Below are 16,642 nucleotides of genomic sequence, written 5' to 3'. Positions count from 1 at the left end.
GAAATTCACCTAACAGGTGGGAAACGGGAAATATTTGTTTTTACCTACTTCAAATTGGTATTCGGTTGGTTTGTTCAATCTTATATAGTCACTGATTTAATGCAATGGTGAAAGTGCAGAGGATGTCCTGGGAGGGAAAAACAAGGGTAAATATTTCCCCCTGGGGAAATGCTAAAGAAGGGAAATTTCTGATCTGGTGTCTCTAAGTTTGTTCTCAACATTTCAGGAGGCATTCGAGTGATATACTATATCGAGTGATATAGTATTACATCCTAAATCCTGCATAGGGGAAAGAGGGGAAACTGGATGGGGGGGGGGATGCCAAACTGAGTTTCTTTTCAATTTTGGCTGCGGCGGTTATGATGACTACTGGGAGTAGGGGGAAAACACTGGACAAAGGAAACCGGGGATGACAGCTGTGACGCGCTAAACTACGACTGCCTCCCCCATCGTTTCCCCTCCTTTAAGACTTAAATGCACTACTATAAATTTCGGTTAAAGATATGACTTTAAACACTGAAGGAAGAAATAAAAAGAGGTAAAAAAAAAAAGAAAAAAGTGGTACACAGTTGGTTCCCTGGTTCAGCAGCCTATTCGTTGCTGGCGTCAGATCTGTAGCACGCTCCATTACAGGCACACATATCAGTGCACGGTAGGGAAGCCTTCATGCACTTGTACGGTGGCTTGCAGGCTTTCTTGCAGCCACATTTGACCAGTTCTTTGCACGCCTTGGAAGCCTCGGGAAGCGTCGTCCAGACAGGATACCACTCATCATTTACGAGCTTCCATCCAAATTCAGAGGGGGGAGGAGGATTCTGAGAGGGGTTGGCTGCTCTTCCCCAAATTTGGCCAGCCTGAAAGTGTGCACGTCTGGTGGGCTGAAGAAGGGCGTCGGATGTTGGTGGGATGCAGTCCATTTCCCTTGGCAAAAAGTAATTTTCTCGCTTCGTCAGCACCCTGGACTTCGCTTGTCCGCTCATAGCATAAAACTACAAATCTCTCAAGTAGCTCGTGCGTTCGTGGTCTCGTAGCAGTCGACGTAAATGACAAATCCAAGGACCCGTCAGTTGCATCGGGATAACTTCTCCAGACATCAAAGGCTTTCTTCTTTCCAATGCCAGAAATGGAAGATAATGTATCGCAGCCTGTAAACGTGTGGAAACCAGGCAAAGCTTTTGACTTTTGGGGGCCAAGTGTACGATGAATTTCGTGAGCTGGGATGATTCTGCGCTGCTGCTTCACACCAAAGTCCATCCAGAGCTCAATAAATGGAACGCATGAGCAAGCGGCCACAGCTAGCACGAGCACATCTGTATCTACCGTTCGTATCATAACTTGTTGGTGACCAGACAAGTAGCAGTGACGAACGTGGAGGATAATTTGCGTATCTGCCTCTTCATGATTGCAAGGGACCAAATCATCTCGAGCAGCTGAGACCGAAGGCACAACATATGAATCCTTTGTGCTATAAACTTCTTTTCCAAACAAATTCATGCTTGCCAAGCGGTCTGGTAACAGGAAGAACAGTTGCTTTTTGTTTTCTTCGGTACGGAAGAAAGCAGCCCAGTTCCGAGGGATAGGAGTCGATTCTCATATGCTGACCCGCTCTCCAAAACCTCTCCTTGCTATTTCAACTTTATCAAAGCTGCTTTTGATGTACCTGTCACATATAACGTCGATGCGACTGATCGTCTCTAGTTGGCTATGAATGTACGGTAGAAAAACTGTTTCCGTGTAATCTTTGAATGATTTGCGGGAGCCGGGTGCAAGCACATGAACCGAGGCTGATCCATTGAATACTTTTGCACTGACTCGAGGAATAGTAGTTGGTATGTCCAGCAATGCTTCTAAACAAGTTGTAAGGTCAGATTTGCAGTTTTCCTAAGGGAGCTGCTGTCGGACAGTGCAGGGGGAGTGGGCTGGTTCTCGTGCTAAAGAAAACTCGCCCATGTCGTCGTCACGAGACTGGCAGTCAATCTACAATCTACCAAGCAAAGAACAACTGTTTTTGAGACTAGAAATCTTTTGTTTCGCCTTTGACGGTTTCTTAGCTATCACACTTGTGAATAGTGGCAGGTTATTTTTCTTAATAACATCTGTGACTGTGACACATCTGTAACATCTGTTATTTTCTTAATAACATCTGGAGCATGTTGTCAGTCGCTCTTCGGTAAACTTTTGATATTGTTTAAATCATATCTTGTATGCGTTCCTGGTACTGTGTATTACGTTACTGGGAATTATCTTCTTTGTTTCAAGGGTAAGAAGGTCGTTTTCTGATTCAGCAAATGGGTTGCCCCTTCCTTCAATGACTTGAAGAAAGGGTAAAAATTTACAATTGTGGCCTATGATAAGGAGACATGTTAAGAAAACAATTCTTACCTTAACATATGCATAATGATCCTAGTTAACATATTATCCAAGGGGAGAACCTTTATCCTCAAGTCTATCCTCTTTTTCCCTTCTTTTTCCAACTTAAATGAAAGAAATTTTTATTTTTTCCATGCTTTCAACATAATGTGTAAATCTTTTGAAATTGTTGCTATAAGTTTGTTTTTATAGATGACGTTGAATCCCGCTATTAAGTTCCGTTTTTTTAAACAAGATTTTAAAATACGCTTCTAAAAAATTGAAGAATATCTTAGAACCTATATACTAACAGAATATAAACCCCCACCCCCTAGTGTGCAAATATATACGCAAAATTACATTTTGAGTCTAAATATAATCTTTATTTGAATTACAGATGAATTTTATCCCCCCCCCCCCCATGATGTGAAAATATATACCCTGATTTGGATATATTTAGGGGTTAAGGAAAAGTTAATTTGATTATATTTAGATTCAGAATGAAATTTTGGGTATATATTTGCACACTAGGGGGATGGGGGTATATATTCTGTTAGTATATGGGTTCTAAGATGCTCTTCAATGTCTTAGAAGTGTATTTTAAAATTTTGTTTTAAAAAATGGAACTTAATAACGGGATTCAAGTCATCTATAAAAACAAATTTATAGCAACAATTTTAAAAGATTTACGCATTGCGTTGAGAGCATGCAAAAATAGAAATTTCTTTTCTAGAATCCCAATACTTCTAGAAAACGCCCAATATAGACGCGCTCTAAAGTATATTGGCAAATTTTCTAGGAGGACACTAAAAGTGCTTTTCTTTTGGCTGAGTTAGACACTTTAGTCCCTAAAAGTTTTGGCAACCCTGTTAGATGGACGTACGCATATGTCCTCGAGTAAGATTCATCTCGCTCTAGTGGAATTCTCAATCGGAGAAATTATGTACGCAGTCAACCGAAGAAATACAAGAAGCATGCAAATAAAGCATCAACAATCTTCAGAAGATTGCTAAACAGGTCAAACAAGTCAGGTCGTACATGCATTTATATCATGCACTTTAGCCAAAATTGCTTAGACACTTGCTGTCCCAATCATCGATGGTCTTCCGTACCTTTGTGAAATTAAACACAAAAAATAACTAGTTTTTTTTCAAATGAATGTGAAGAGCGACATCAAAACCTAATGAATTATACGCTCTTTATGTATTAGAGGGCAACAAACATAGCCACTTGGGTTATTGCAAATGTTGTTTTACCGACTACCTTTCAAAACATTCGAACTGAAAGTTTTATTATTTAGAGCAAATAAATAACATCGCCTATTTGCGAGGCATCGTAATAAAACTAATTAAAATTGCAGTTTTTTTGCACGGTTAGATTGCGAGTAGGGAAGCCTTATTCCATTTTTTCACTCGTAATTTGCAATAGGAAGATACTTTTTTTGTTTGAACTAGCTGCTGAGGACATAAATAAGCTATTACTAAAGTGGTTTGCTCCAATCTTTCTATTAAGGTTAAACGATTCCTTAAAGAATCACCATATCTCGTCCATTATAAACTATATTACCGTAGTTTATGTGTTTAGAATTAATAAGGCTGTCTTGCCATAACTTGTAGAGCTTGGATAAAAGATCCAAATAAACGAAACGAAACTAAAAGTCGATACCTACTTTCCGGGAAATCTTAGAAAAACCATTTAACTTCCCATGTTTTGTACCGGAGAGAGAAATTTTCAGTTTTAATGAAAATTATATAATCAGAAAATTTAAATTTTTTTTTTGATTAAACGGAGCAGACTTTTCTTTTTAAAGTTCACGAAAGGAGAGTCCCTAAAAACGTTCCAGCATACCTGCTCGGAAAATGTTAAAAGTAAGTTCAATTGAATTATCATTTGAGTAATTTGTTCGCTTTGGGAGTTCCCTTTGGTGCCACTCGCTTTGATTGACAAACTCGGCAACAACAGTGAAATAAAATTTCACTGTCTTGTCAGTCAAATTTTAGAGTCGAGCCACAGATACTCGATAGCTTTTTATGATAGCTAGTCCCCTGGGAAAATCTGCTAATGGGCCCTTTGTCTTTGAGATGGTCAAACGACGCTGATGGTTCTTAAGGTGTCGTATCACTTTAAGGCACATAAAATAGATATCCTATTAACTGGACAATGTGAATGGCTCACTTTACAAATTTCTATCCCAATATATTGAACTTGAACTTTAAATCCCAATATATTGAATTCGCACGAAAATGTTGACATAAATAGTTTTACCCCATAAAACACAATTCAACTTATGTTTTTCACATTTACTTATGGGCTCAAGTGTGCAGCAGGTTATCTTGCATCTCTGTGCCTGATTTTCTCCTCTAATAACTGCCCAATGGTGATATCCATCAAATCACATGCACAAAACAGGCTATGAATTGACCTTTCCCTTTTTGCCTGGCATTAGTTATCCCTCTACATCTCCATTTGACACTCCTGCTTCCAAGCTGATTATGGGGTAGACGAGTTGGCTTGAATAAGGGCTTTACGGGACTTGATATATATGCAGTACAAATTCATTAGGTGACCGATTTTATCTACCCCACTATGCTGGCATTGTATTTTCTAATCGCTTATGTTTGCGGAACTTGTACAAATGGAATTTCGTCTTTTATCTAGGATTGCACTTATGCATTTTACTCAATACAAACTGTTTGTCCCAGAGACAACACTGTTGTCAAGACATTTGCCTACAACCAGCTCGTGTACACCTAATACAGTTGCTTCCAATTTCTCTACTTTGTTTTCTCGTTAGTGCATCGAGTCACACAGTTGCTACTGAGAATGCCAGCTCTGTACTATCTTTTCAATTTCAGAGCTTTCCATTTGGGAAGTAAAAGGATTGAAGTGAATGAATTATCGACACAGAGCTTTTTTCTGAGGGATATTTTTTCTCAGTAATTAGCTGCATCACCTTCAAATCTCAATGCCCTGGTTTGTCAAGGATGATTATCTTCTTTCCCCCATTTCAAAATTCAGTACAATCCATCAGAATTACTCAGTATACACAGCTCGATACCCTAACACTGCCAACTTTGACATCTTACGTACGTACATATCTTACGTACGTTTGCTTTGAGAGCTGTATTTTTCTTCAAAGTCGAATTTAACGGAAACAGGCTCAGATGACAAATTTAAAATGTATGCTGGGATAATTGCAATATTCAGGCTGTAGCCCAGAATCAGGAAGATAGATTAGTTCGATAAAATTATAAAAGTTCCCATGGGTTCGTCATAAATAGGGTTTTTAATTTTTTGCAATTTTTTGGTCTTGGTGGCTGGTGGCAAAAGGGGTTCAGTAAATTTATCCAAAATTGTCACATACCCATAGTGTAAGTGACGAAGGGGAAATATTGTACCTTTTCCTACTCGGGTTGTATCTTAGTTTGCTGGTTATTTGAAAGCTGTTCTTAGCGTCATAGGAGGAAAGTGTTACGTCGTTATTGGGTTTGCTTATCCCTATCCTTTTTCACTGTTGAATTTGCTGTTTCATTTGTATTTAACCTGTTGATTTGAGATAAGGTTCTGTCAAACCTCTCAACTTGTATTATTGTCGTTTTTTGCTTTTCTGAAAAAATTGAGTTGCTTGCTATGCCACTACATACCAAAATAAGTTCAGTAGGTTATAAATTAATTACAGGTTTATCGATTACTTGTTATTCGTTATTTCTTTATAGGTCTAAAGATACGCCGTTTTGTGGCTATACGCTCTGTGTGTATTCAGAAGATGAGATGCTAAGGTGGTACACCCTGCTAATGACTAACGGATATATGGATCCGATTCCAATATTTCGTGGACTGAGTAGAACTTCAAACGCTTCGTTCCAGCGTGAAAAAGCTCCAGCATAAGTTTAAGTGATATATTTTTGTTTTGTTTTGCCTGGTTGCTAGGGTTACATTTCGTTATGATTTTTGTCATCATTATATTTCACAATACTTTCTGGCAAGCAGGTACAAAAGATGCCGGGTAATTTGACTTTCACAAAAAAAAATTTCAGAACTCATTGATAGCCCGGAAGCAAATAAGAAAATCTAAATTGATTGGTAAGTTTAATCCCGTTCATTGCGTATAAACCCAATTTTAATTAATCCATGTTTTTCTCTGTCCTAGTCTTCGTTTAGGTCCTGGCTTATGTTTTGGATATAATTTCTAAATTATGCTTTAACATTTATTATAATTTAAAGAATCGGGATAGTTGAAATAGGTTCTTAGTTAACTTTCTCATTCCCTTTTTCCAATATTCCGGTTTTGGATCTTGATTAGGTGGAGACCTGATGCAGCTGAAAAGGAATACCTTTATTGAACATCAGTTGATAATAAGAGTTCACTACCCATAAATATTATTTAGGGTACTGTAGTTAAAAGATATGCTTCTTTTCCTCATAGTCTCCATACGAGGGCCTAAGTAAGGAATTTGATTTCCTTCTTCTCTCCCTCTCATTTTCACCACTTTCTAGTTACTTCAGTGGTTCTCAGCCTTACTAGGACTACGCTCTTGAAAAAGTACCTGTCATTTTCTAATCCCCCCAATGTGATGTATATTTCTTGTCGCTCAAAAACTTAAGCTCTTTTTTCAATTAGAGAAATCCAAGAAGGCTCATAACTTGTTCAAGAAATTCTCAGACTACCCCTAAAATTAATAAGTTGCCATTGTATGGGGCATGCACTTCATGTTTGGGGTCCACGAAGTTAATTTTTTTTCAGGCTAGTGGCTCTCAACCTTTGGGTTCGTAATCCCAAAGGCTGACAAGATCAGAAACTTTGTGGTCAGCGAAGAATTATGTCTTGTGGCTGGTTTAGTGTCATTTGGTGTTTCCTTATAAAATCCTAATTTATTATATTAATAAATATTAATTATATTAATAAATTTTTTATTAATATAATTAATATTAGTCGTACAAACCATAATACTGCTTTTGTGGGCCAAAGTTATTCAAGGCCTTTGAAAAATTATGGTTTAAGCAACATTACATCTTTTGTGGTACTAGTAGTTTTCAATTCCTTAAGGGTTAAAGCCCCTTAAGGGCCTTTATTCTCCTCAATTCTGTATTTTCTGTGTGCGTTCCACCGGAAGAACATGGAGAGCTTGTAAGCGTTACATATTTTATTATTATTTTCTTGGCGTTAACGGAAACTTTATCTGTTTTTTAATGCTAAATATAAGTTTTATTGATGCTATTGCATTTATAAGCATGTATAAATATAAATTTTGGCAATTGTAATGATTATGAAAGTTATCATTATTGGAGTACCGAGAGGAGTAAAATGTAGAAAATAAAAGAAAATAGCCTTCTCAAAGGGTATGCAACTAAGACAAGACCGAGAACCGTCGCCTGGGATAATCTTGCTCACCCGTGTCTAGACGGACTGCTTGATAGAACCCAATTGGTATTTATTTGATATTTCTATTGTGTTGTGCCAAATAAGAGTGTAAAATTGCATTGTGATATATACTAGTGATACAATTCATGTGCATGGGTAAGTCACGCAAAATAGTTTGGGAACTTAATGTGATCACTTTTTAAACCCAGTAAATGAAATAGTGTTAAGAATTCAAAATTAATAGTGTTAAGAAAAAACTGTAAAGGTTACATTTTTAAAATTTTACTGAAGAGTATTTTAGAAACAACTTTGGAATGAGGACTCGAACAAAACCTCAAAGATGGTTCAGACTTGGAGTTAGGTTGTTACTTATAAATTGTTTTGCAGATTCTTTTGTTTAACAAATAGAACCTTGTGCGATTTTTTAAATTTGGGAGGTTATTTTTTCGATTATGTGATTAAAGTTTCAAATTAAATCACAGGTATGTTTTTGAGTAAAAAGAATCCTGACTGCACCATTTGATCTGCCGGGAAATATTTGGTAATAATGTCAATAACTCAGTCTTACTAGAAATGTGACTTGACTGGTTTTTACCTAACACTACTGAAATATCGAAAATGGCACTATTATAAAGTATTCGAAAAGTGTCTTTAAAAGATGAAATGAAAAGCCCGTGGAATATTTTTCTTTTTTACTAAAGCTTTTTTCTATGTCGAAGATTCAAATCGTTAATATATCGAACCTTTGCTAAATATTCCGTTTTTAATTTTACTCGTAAAGTTTTTAATTACTATCTAGTTTTAGTAGTTATGAAAGTATAGTGTCTTTTACCCTTTTGCTTTCTTCTATTGCATCAATTTATTTATCACATCTAATTCTCGTTTTTGACTGTGTGGTGTTATAACTTATTTCGTTACTGATTATGATGTTTTTTAGGCATGTTTATTGCTTGGAATGTTTAGACGTCGATTTATTTTCTACTGTCATTTTAAGTTCAATGCTTCTTTTTCTTCGGTCATTTCGTATGATTTCCACTCTATGCTGTTTTATAATTCCGTTTCTCATTATTCTTTTTTTTACTATATTATTGTTGCGAAGTTTGTTCATATTTGAAATTAAAGTTATTTAGGATAAATCTTAGTTTTCCTGCTACACCTGATTCTGCTTTGTAGTTAAAAATTGCTCTTCTATTTGCTATGAGTTTTATAAAGGAAAAACTAGGACTTCAGAAAAGACACCCAAAATAAGCAAGCTGTACAGAATTATGAAAAATGATTGTGTAAATTCAAAATCAAGGTTTTGGTGGGGGGAGGGGGTTAAGGTCAACGTCACACCTGTGGTGTGAGGTGCTAACACGGAAGGTAGTCCACCGGTGAAATGTTCTAAATTTTCTGATAGGTTTACTTTAAATCAAACACTGACGCACCTTTTTGTTCCTTAATGTATGATAGAACCTTGTTACCTGATAGCAACGTGAAAAATGTCACTAAAACATTAGTTTGACAGTTTCTTTGGACGATTCTAATAACGCAGTGTAGCGTTTTTATGTCACCTTCGGCAGCGGACAGACCTTATATACCCATGCCCCATGATCATCTCTTTTAGCCAAGCATATGCATTGTAAGACCAAACTGGGCGTATATGAAAGGCTAGTTTAAACAAAATATGAAAAATGAAGAACGAAAAAAAAAAATTAAGAAATAGATAAAATAAAACAATGGGATTTTTTCTTAATTATGATTTTTATCTTGATTTTTTTTTTCACCGTATTTTTTTTCCGTCGTACATCATGTATAAACTTTGTGGTCTTGGAATAATATTAGTAATAATAAAACATATTTTAATTAATAATGTAAATAATAAGCGCCCAGAAATCGGAGAAAATTTGGTGCATTGGGGGTGCTGGGCCCGGAGGTATCTAGGTACACAGTCTGAAGGTCTATCATCCAGTAAATGAGTTACATATTTTACATATTTTTACACATATGTTACACACATTTAAGAAGACCATAGGTGCGAAAGACACATCCTTAGTAATAAAATCTGTGATTTGAAATGCCTCCTATTTCATAGTTTATCTTTGCTGGATATTAACAAAATTCTTGATATTTCACAGAATTCTTTCCGACACGACTTCCATTTAGCTAAAACCCGCTTATCACAAAAATTATTAAAATTGGCGTTTGAAAAATTGAACTATCCAGACAGTTTCTTCCCGGTTCTTCCAAGATTGTCAAAACCAAGGAGCTAAGTATTTTGTCGAAAGGACCGAAATTTTATATGGCTCAGACACATAAATGTCTCAGAAGCTATTACAAGGGTAAAGACTGGGATTTATGACTCTCACGGGGAAGTCAATAGAACAAACCTACTACGAGGAGCTTATCCTCGAGGATATGCTCGATTTAGGCCTTATTCTTCAGATATTAGGATAAGTATATCGCGTATCCTCGATACGCGATACAGACTCTCGATTATTAAGCGTATCCTCGATTTTAGTCCTTTTTCGGGGTTTCCGACTGAATCAGAAGAAGGAACCAAAATCCTCAATCATTGAAAAACGACGAAAACACAATAATCATAAAGCAGAAAATTTAAATATAGTTTTGTTATGGACAAGATAAATTATGATAAAAATCTTATGCCCTTTTGATAGACAAAACTACTTACAAAGAAATGAAAAGTGACTCTAAAGGTAAATGCAAAAACCAGTTCAGAAAGGAAGTGGGAACTTTAAAGGATGATAGACTAATAACCCTTCAAATGTACCAAAAGTTTACCCAAAAGGTTTTTCTACTCCTAAATTTATTGTCTTCCCAAAAATCAATAAAAAAGACATTCCTTTGGATCTTGTCGTAGCATCTACTAAAGCAACACACAACATATTTGTACGCATTTTTTTCTCGAATGTTCTACTTTACTTCAAGCAAAAAAAAAGAAAAAAAAAGATGACCTTATCCCTTGTCAATATACTAAATTGTTTGTAAAAGGGCCAATAGCTTAGGGCGTATTGGTACAATATTTTTTTTTTTTTTGCGTGAAGGAAATGACCTTTTTGTCTGAGCCTTGACTTTTTGAGTCCGTTCATAACAGCAGCTAATAATAATAGTTACGCCTATGGGGGCTCAGGCCTGTTCTGACCTCATTGGGGTTTGGCGAAGGGAGGTCTTTAAACTCTCATTATCAGAACAGCTACCAGAAGGAAACCTTGAATCCTGACCAAAATGTGGTGGAAAATAAGAATTAGTGCCTAATTGTCATTTCAGATGTTTTTACGTACTGTCCGCCCCATACGCAAGGAAAATGGTTCCCTCACTATTTTTTACCCGGATTTGTGTTAGAAAGGGCTTTCTGGTCTCAACAAAACTTGAAAGAAAGTAAGAATGACCATTGATTGCAGATGACTGGCGACTCTTCTTGCATTCTCTAAGTGACTCTAGAGGTACAAGGAAATCTTAGGTCTAAGGTAATGCAACTGCTAAAAACTCGGTGGAAGATTGGAAGGGGCGGGGGCTTCCCATCAGTTGCTCGTCAGTCGAACTATTTCGTATACTGGTGGAATTTTTTCAACAATCTAGATCAACTCCAACAATTGTGGTCATGTATCCCTGATTGGTCGGACCTCTGTGGCGAAAGGGTTCTGCTAGCCATACCATTAACACAGGACTAGTAGATTTCAACTAATTCAGCATTGAGCTATTAGTTGTAGTTGCTGCAAAACTGTGTAACCTTGGCATTGGAGGTATGACTATTAGTTTCATTAGTAGCAAGGCGCACTCAATTAATGTTTCTAGTTAAATAGCGAGAAACAAAACTCAAGCAAATTTAATTTTATTCTACCATTTAATGTCTCATAGAAAAACGAAGGATGTTAAATAGGAGGTAATATTAACTTGTAATAGTCAGTGCAAAGTCGATAAGGCTGCATCAACGCATCACAACACGTATTTGGCGAAAACTTATGTCCAGATTATAGCTCCATAGCTTAATATAGCTCCATAGCATTCCTAGCTTAATATTACGTCTTGGAAAGTTTCTAATCTTCCTTTTATCTATAGGCCTGTAATCTATTATCATTTTAGTATCAAAGCGCAGGAAACTTTGGTATTCTCTTTATCTTGATTTCTGCAGTTTTCATGCTACGTATGTTGCGTGTAATTCTCGTATCCTGAACAGGAGTTGAAACTTGAAATAAGTTTTATATCTGATTTTGCATTGTCTTATCGGCAAAAGCTTATAGAGTTTTATTAGGGGTCAAAGGAAGCTCTATTTCTATTTAGATTTTTAAGATTGGTTTTCAATTTTCTAATATTGATTTTGACATCCTTATCCGCTTTTCGATTTTTAAGATCCAGTTTGGTACTCGTGTTCGCTTCAATAAAACTGGCCGTATGGCTGTTGTGGTTTTGGCTAGATAATCATCATCCTTGCTACTTGTGTGTCTAGTGCTTTAAAAGTACTTGCCAATAAACGTAAGTTGTTTCAAATTATTTCTGATTTCTAGATTTGGAATTTATTTGTTGTTTATTTTATGATCTAGAAACTTATTAGAACTTGACTGTGTCAGTATCTAGCAAAATATTCAATACTATTAGCTATGTACCGACCAGTGTTACCAACAACTCAAAACAAAATGTACCACAAATTGCATGAAAAATGTACCAAAGACAAAAAAATGTACCATATCCCAAATTTTTTTCCGCGCCTTACGCTTCGCGTAACACGCGGATCGTCGCTGACGTAAAGTACTATCTATGAAAATTTTGCATAAGACATTTTCATTCACTTTCTTTCTCCATTCCTTTGTTTTTCTTTCCCTTCTAAAACAGTAAATTACTCCTGGCAATACTTCAAGAAGTTGTTCGGAGTAACATATATTACAACAGAAACATTTTACTACAGGCCAACAAAAGTCGTTGTTTTTCGGCCATTTACGACCATTTATAAGCTTGATAAACTTTTTCAAACTCAAAACGAGCATAACTTAAAATGAGTAGGGCTCAAAACCCAATGCCTTCCCAAGGCCAGAACATAACTTGCACTTTACTAAAAAAACATAAATGTTTTTACTTTTATAACTTTAATAAACCAAATAATATTATCATTTTGATTGCTAAATATCAGTGAATATTAAACTGACAATGCAGGTTCATTTGTATTTTTTTTCAGTAAAGTGTAACTTATGTTCTGGCCTTGGGAAGCACATAAGGGCTTTGAACCCTACTCATGTTAATTTCTGCTCGTTTTGAGTTTGACTCGTTTTTTTTTGTAATTTCTGTTCGTTTTGGGTTTCATTTATTTATCGATACTGATTTGTGGTAGTTTTACGCTTGGTAGATTATTTGATTTTATTTCTGCTCTTTTTTGGTTTAATGGAGTTATTTACTTTTCTTTGAGAAACTTATTGTGGGGAAAGTTTTTTTAATTAATTTCTGTTCGTTTTATATTGACATAGTTTTTTCAGGGAAAAAGAAAATAATAGTTTAAATCTTTTCGTTTTTTTAAAACTTTATAATTTGGCCTGCTATTTGTATGCCAGATAGAAATTTTCAGCAATTTTTAACAACACACACCCTTTTAAAAATCTGGACACAAATAGTAGTGTTTAATTTAGTTTCATACCTCCTCTAGTTGACCTGAAATAGAAAACTTGATACCATTCTAAAAAAAATCTGTTTACTTTCTTTGATAGCTTGGATACACTTACGCTATTTGGATTTGGTTAAATTTTAAGAGCAGAAGTAGCCCCGAAAGTTTAAACATAATACCCTCAGTCCCTCAGTCGTTCTTGGGATACTGCTGAGATGCCTTATTGGGAATTATCATTAAAACAATTCGTTTTGAAATAATCTTAAGGCAAAATTTAGTTTTTAAAGATAATGGGCAAATAGGAGGATGGGCGTGGGAGGGGGATTACTTACCCTCTAATCCCTTTCCACTATTAAAAAGGGCATTAGCCATTCCAATTTCCAATCGAATGAGCCCTTTTCCAAGTTTCTACAACTCCTTCGATACAAAGTGCCCTGGTCTAAAGGAAAAAAATATAATACATTGTACCCAAATCGTTTTTTGATTAGGCAGCATGATTGCGCTGTCCATCATAATTTCTGTCCGTTTGAGGTTTTAATGTTGCTTCTTTCTTTCAGTAGAAACAATTTTTTTTTTTTTTTTCATTTAATCACTGATACAGGTACAGCCCAATATTTACATGAGTCTGCAATTTTCCTAAAATAGGACACCTTTCCTGTTGCAGAATCTGAGTAATCAAATGCAGACTGAAACCATATGTCATCTCATTCAGAAGAGAAGAGGCACTCAAGTTCACAGCATTCATCTAACACAGTGGTCAGTAGCCATTTTAGTTAAGAGGCTCAAATATAAACAATGGGACGATTATTTGATACCTGACAACAATGTATGTTTATTAATGTATCAAATCTATACCATAGCTTTAGACATTGAATCAATTGCGAGTGCCCCACCCGCAATTGCCCCCAACCAAAAATATTATTATTTACGTTAGTTCTACCCTAGGATGTAAGGATGATAAACTATCTATCTACAAGTAAAATGAATCATTTTATGCAATTCTGAAAAAAAAATAACTTTCACTGCTTTCAAAGTTTGGTAACTACATTTTCCATTTGGTATATATATATATATATATATATATATATATATATATATATATATATATATATATATATATATATATATATATATATATATATATATATATATATATATATATATATATATATATATATATATATATATATATATATATATATATATATATATATATACATATATATATATATATATATATATATATATATATATATATATATATATATATATATATATATATATATATATATATATATATATATATATATATATATATATATATATATATATATATATATATATATATATATATATATATATATATATATATATATATATAGAGCTGGCACTGGTGTGAGAGGCTCCGGGCATTAAAAGTTGAGTGGTCAATGGGTGGCTCAGAGTATGAGTAATGGTACCGTCACATCTGAAGATGGAAGGCCTTGCAGCTTGCATTGATGTGGCATCGTTCCCTCTTGATCTCTTTTCAAGGGGAGAGCAAATGTCGGAATCCTCCTTAAAAAAGAAGAAAAAATTTAGTATGAAATAATGATCCCTCTTTTACAGAAGAAAAATTAGTACCCCCCGCCCCATAACCAGAATTTTGTCTATAAAGCATTTATCGGAAAGAAGCCTCTCCCCTCTTTTCAGCAAAGCAAAAAGTAAAAATTTGCAAGAAATATACTAGACTTAGAAATCAAAGGTTTAATTGCACGACTTGTGAAAAAATAAATCTTGACAAACAGTAGTCTGTAGTCTTAGGATAGAAATCCATGTTTCTATTTTATACCATTTAGAAAAATTTTTAAACGTTCCAGTCTATAGGCTTTAAATAAGATAAAAAAGATTGTTAACACACAGCTTACAGATCAAAAATTTGCGATCATAGGTAAAAATGCTATTCAATTTACGCATAATAAAGCTATATATCTTTTTCTTAAACCCCCTCCCCCCTTCCTTTCCATGAAGGTAAAACTTTGAAGATTTAACTGAAACATTATTTGCTTTCATCAAATACATTTGAAAATAGAATATCTCGTTTAATTTTAAAATAATTCATCCCTTTTTCAAACTGTCTAGAATTACGCAAAAGCATGTGGCATTAATCATTTCCGACAACGCGTGTGAAGTTTGTTTTATGAAAATCACCCTCTTCTAAGAAGATTAAACACACATGGTCTTATCTAGACTGCAAAGAGAGCACATTTTAAATGCATGATGGGAAAATGACATTTTTGAGCGAAAGAATTATTTCTAATGAATGAATTAAACTCGTAAACAGAGGGGGAGGAAGATGGGGTTTACGTAATGGGAAAAAGAGCGTATTTTGCGCTTTCTATCGAGTATAAACATCATGTAGTGGAGTTTGTATTGTGCGGGGAGGGGTATGCCCTGAGTTTGAATTTACTGGAGGGGTGACAATGTAAAATTATTTTATTTGGAAATAAACTACGAAAATTTACTAAACTGAACTCACACTATAAATCGCTGTAGCCAAAGCCTCCAAGTCAATAATATCAGATGCTTTATCCATGGTGTCTTAGAACTTAATGAAAATTTAATCATAACGCATGTCAGCTATATACAAAATCTCAAGGGCGAATGAAAATCACTCCTTTTATTTGAATCCAATTACCAATCAAGGTATCGTATATGAAGTAACCTCCGCAGTCTCTGATTGGCCCTAAAAAATGGGTGTTGCCTCAAAACCAGGCTGGTTGCGTTATATAATCTCAATTATACTCTCAAAACGTGTTTGTTCACTTTATAGGTAACGGTTTGCTCGCTTTTTAAAATGTGCACGTGAAACTACACTGTATATTCTTGTGAAAGTCCTTGTGCAATTGATATGAATAGCAATAACCAGTCTGGTTGAGTTATATAATCTCAACCTTAGTTCCATAACGTGTTTTTCACTTTATAGGTAAAGTTTGGCTCGCTTTTTAAAATGTGCACGTCAAACCACACTGTCTCACGTGTAAGTTTTCATGTAAGTTTGAAATCAATAGCAATAACCAGTCTGCTTGCGTTATATAATCTCAATTATACTCTCAAAACATTTTTGTTCACTTTATAGGTATATAATATAAAAGGATTGGTCGCTTTTTGCAATGTGCCCGTCAAACTGCACTGTATATTCATGCCTCAGGCTTGTAGTCGTGAAAATACACTGTATATTCATGTAGTCGTCAAATATATAGATACATTACTACTGAGGATCTTTACATGGAGGATATTTCCTTGGGGGAAGGGACATTTCTATGAAGGGGGCGACAGATTTCCCAGCATTATTTAAAAAC

General features: G+C 35.1%; 2 protein-coding genes across 6 annotated transcripts in view; both read left to right on the top strand.

The window, feature by feature from the left end:
- Positions 1–8,847, top strand: part of LOC148955139 (uncharacterized) — a 110,361-nt gene extending 101,514 nt beyond the window's left edge. For all 4 annotated transcript variants that reach the window (XM_089100493.1, XM_089100509.1, XM_089100501.1 and 1 more), the window contains exon 12: positions 6,066–8,847. In XM_089100493.1, coding sequence (XP_088956619.1) covers positions 6,066–6,237 — 172 coding nt within the window. In that variant the 3' untranslated portion in view covers positions 6,238–8,847. The remainder of the gene's footprint in view (positions 1–6,065) is intronic.
- A 3,009-nt stretch (positions 8,848–11,856) lies between these two features.
- The window catches only part of LOC148955136 (uncharacterized), a 431,876-nt gene continuing 427,090 nt past the window's right edge, over positions 11,857–16,642 (top strand). For both annotated transcript variants that reach the window (XM_089100529.1, XM_089100520.1), the window contains exon 1: positions 11,857–12,184. The gene's annotated coding sequence lies outside the window, so the exon portion shown is untranslated. The remainder of the gene's footprint in view (positions 12,185–16,642) is intronic.

The sequence above is a fragment of the Artemia sp. Qi Xiang Cuo genome, chromosome 2 (genome assembly GCF_049724085.1).
Source record: "Artemia sp. Qi Xiang Cuo chromosome 2, ASM4972408v1, whole genome shotgun sequence".
Classification (NCBI taxonomy): Eukaryota; Metazoa; Arthropoda; class Branchiopoda; order Anostraca; family Artemiidae; genus Artemia; species Artemia sp. Qi Xiang Cuo.
This window is presented reverse-complemented; position numbering and strand designations above follow the sequence as displayed.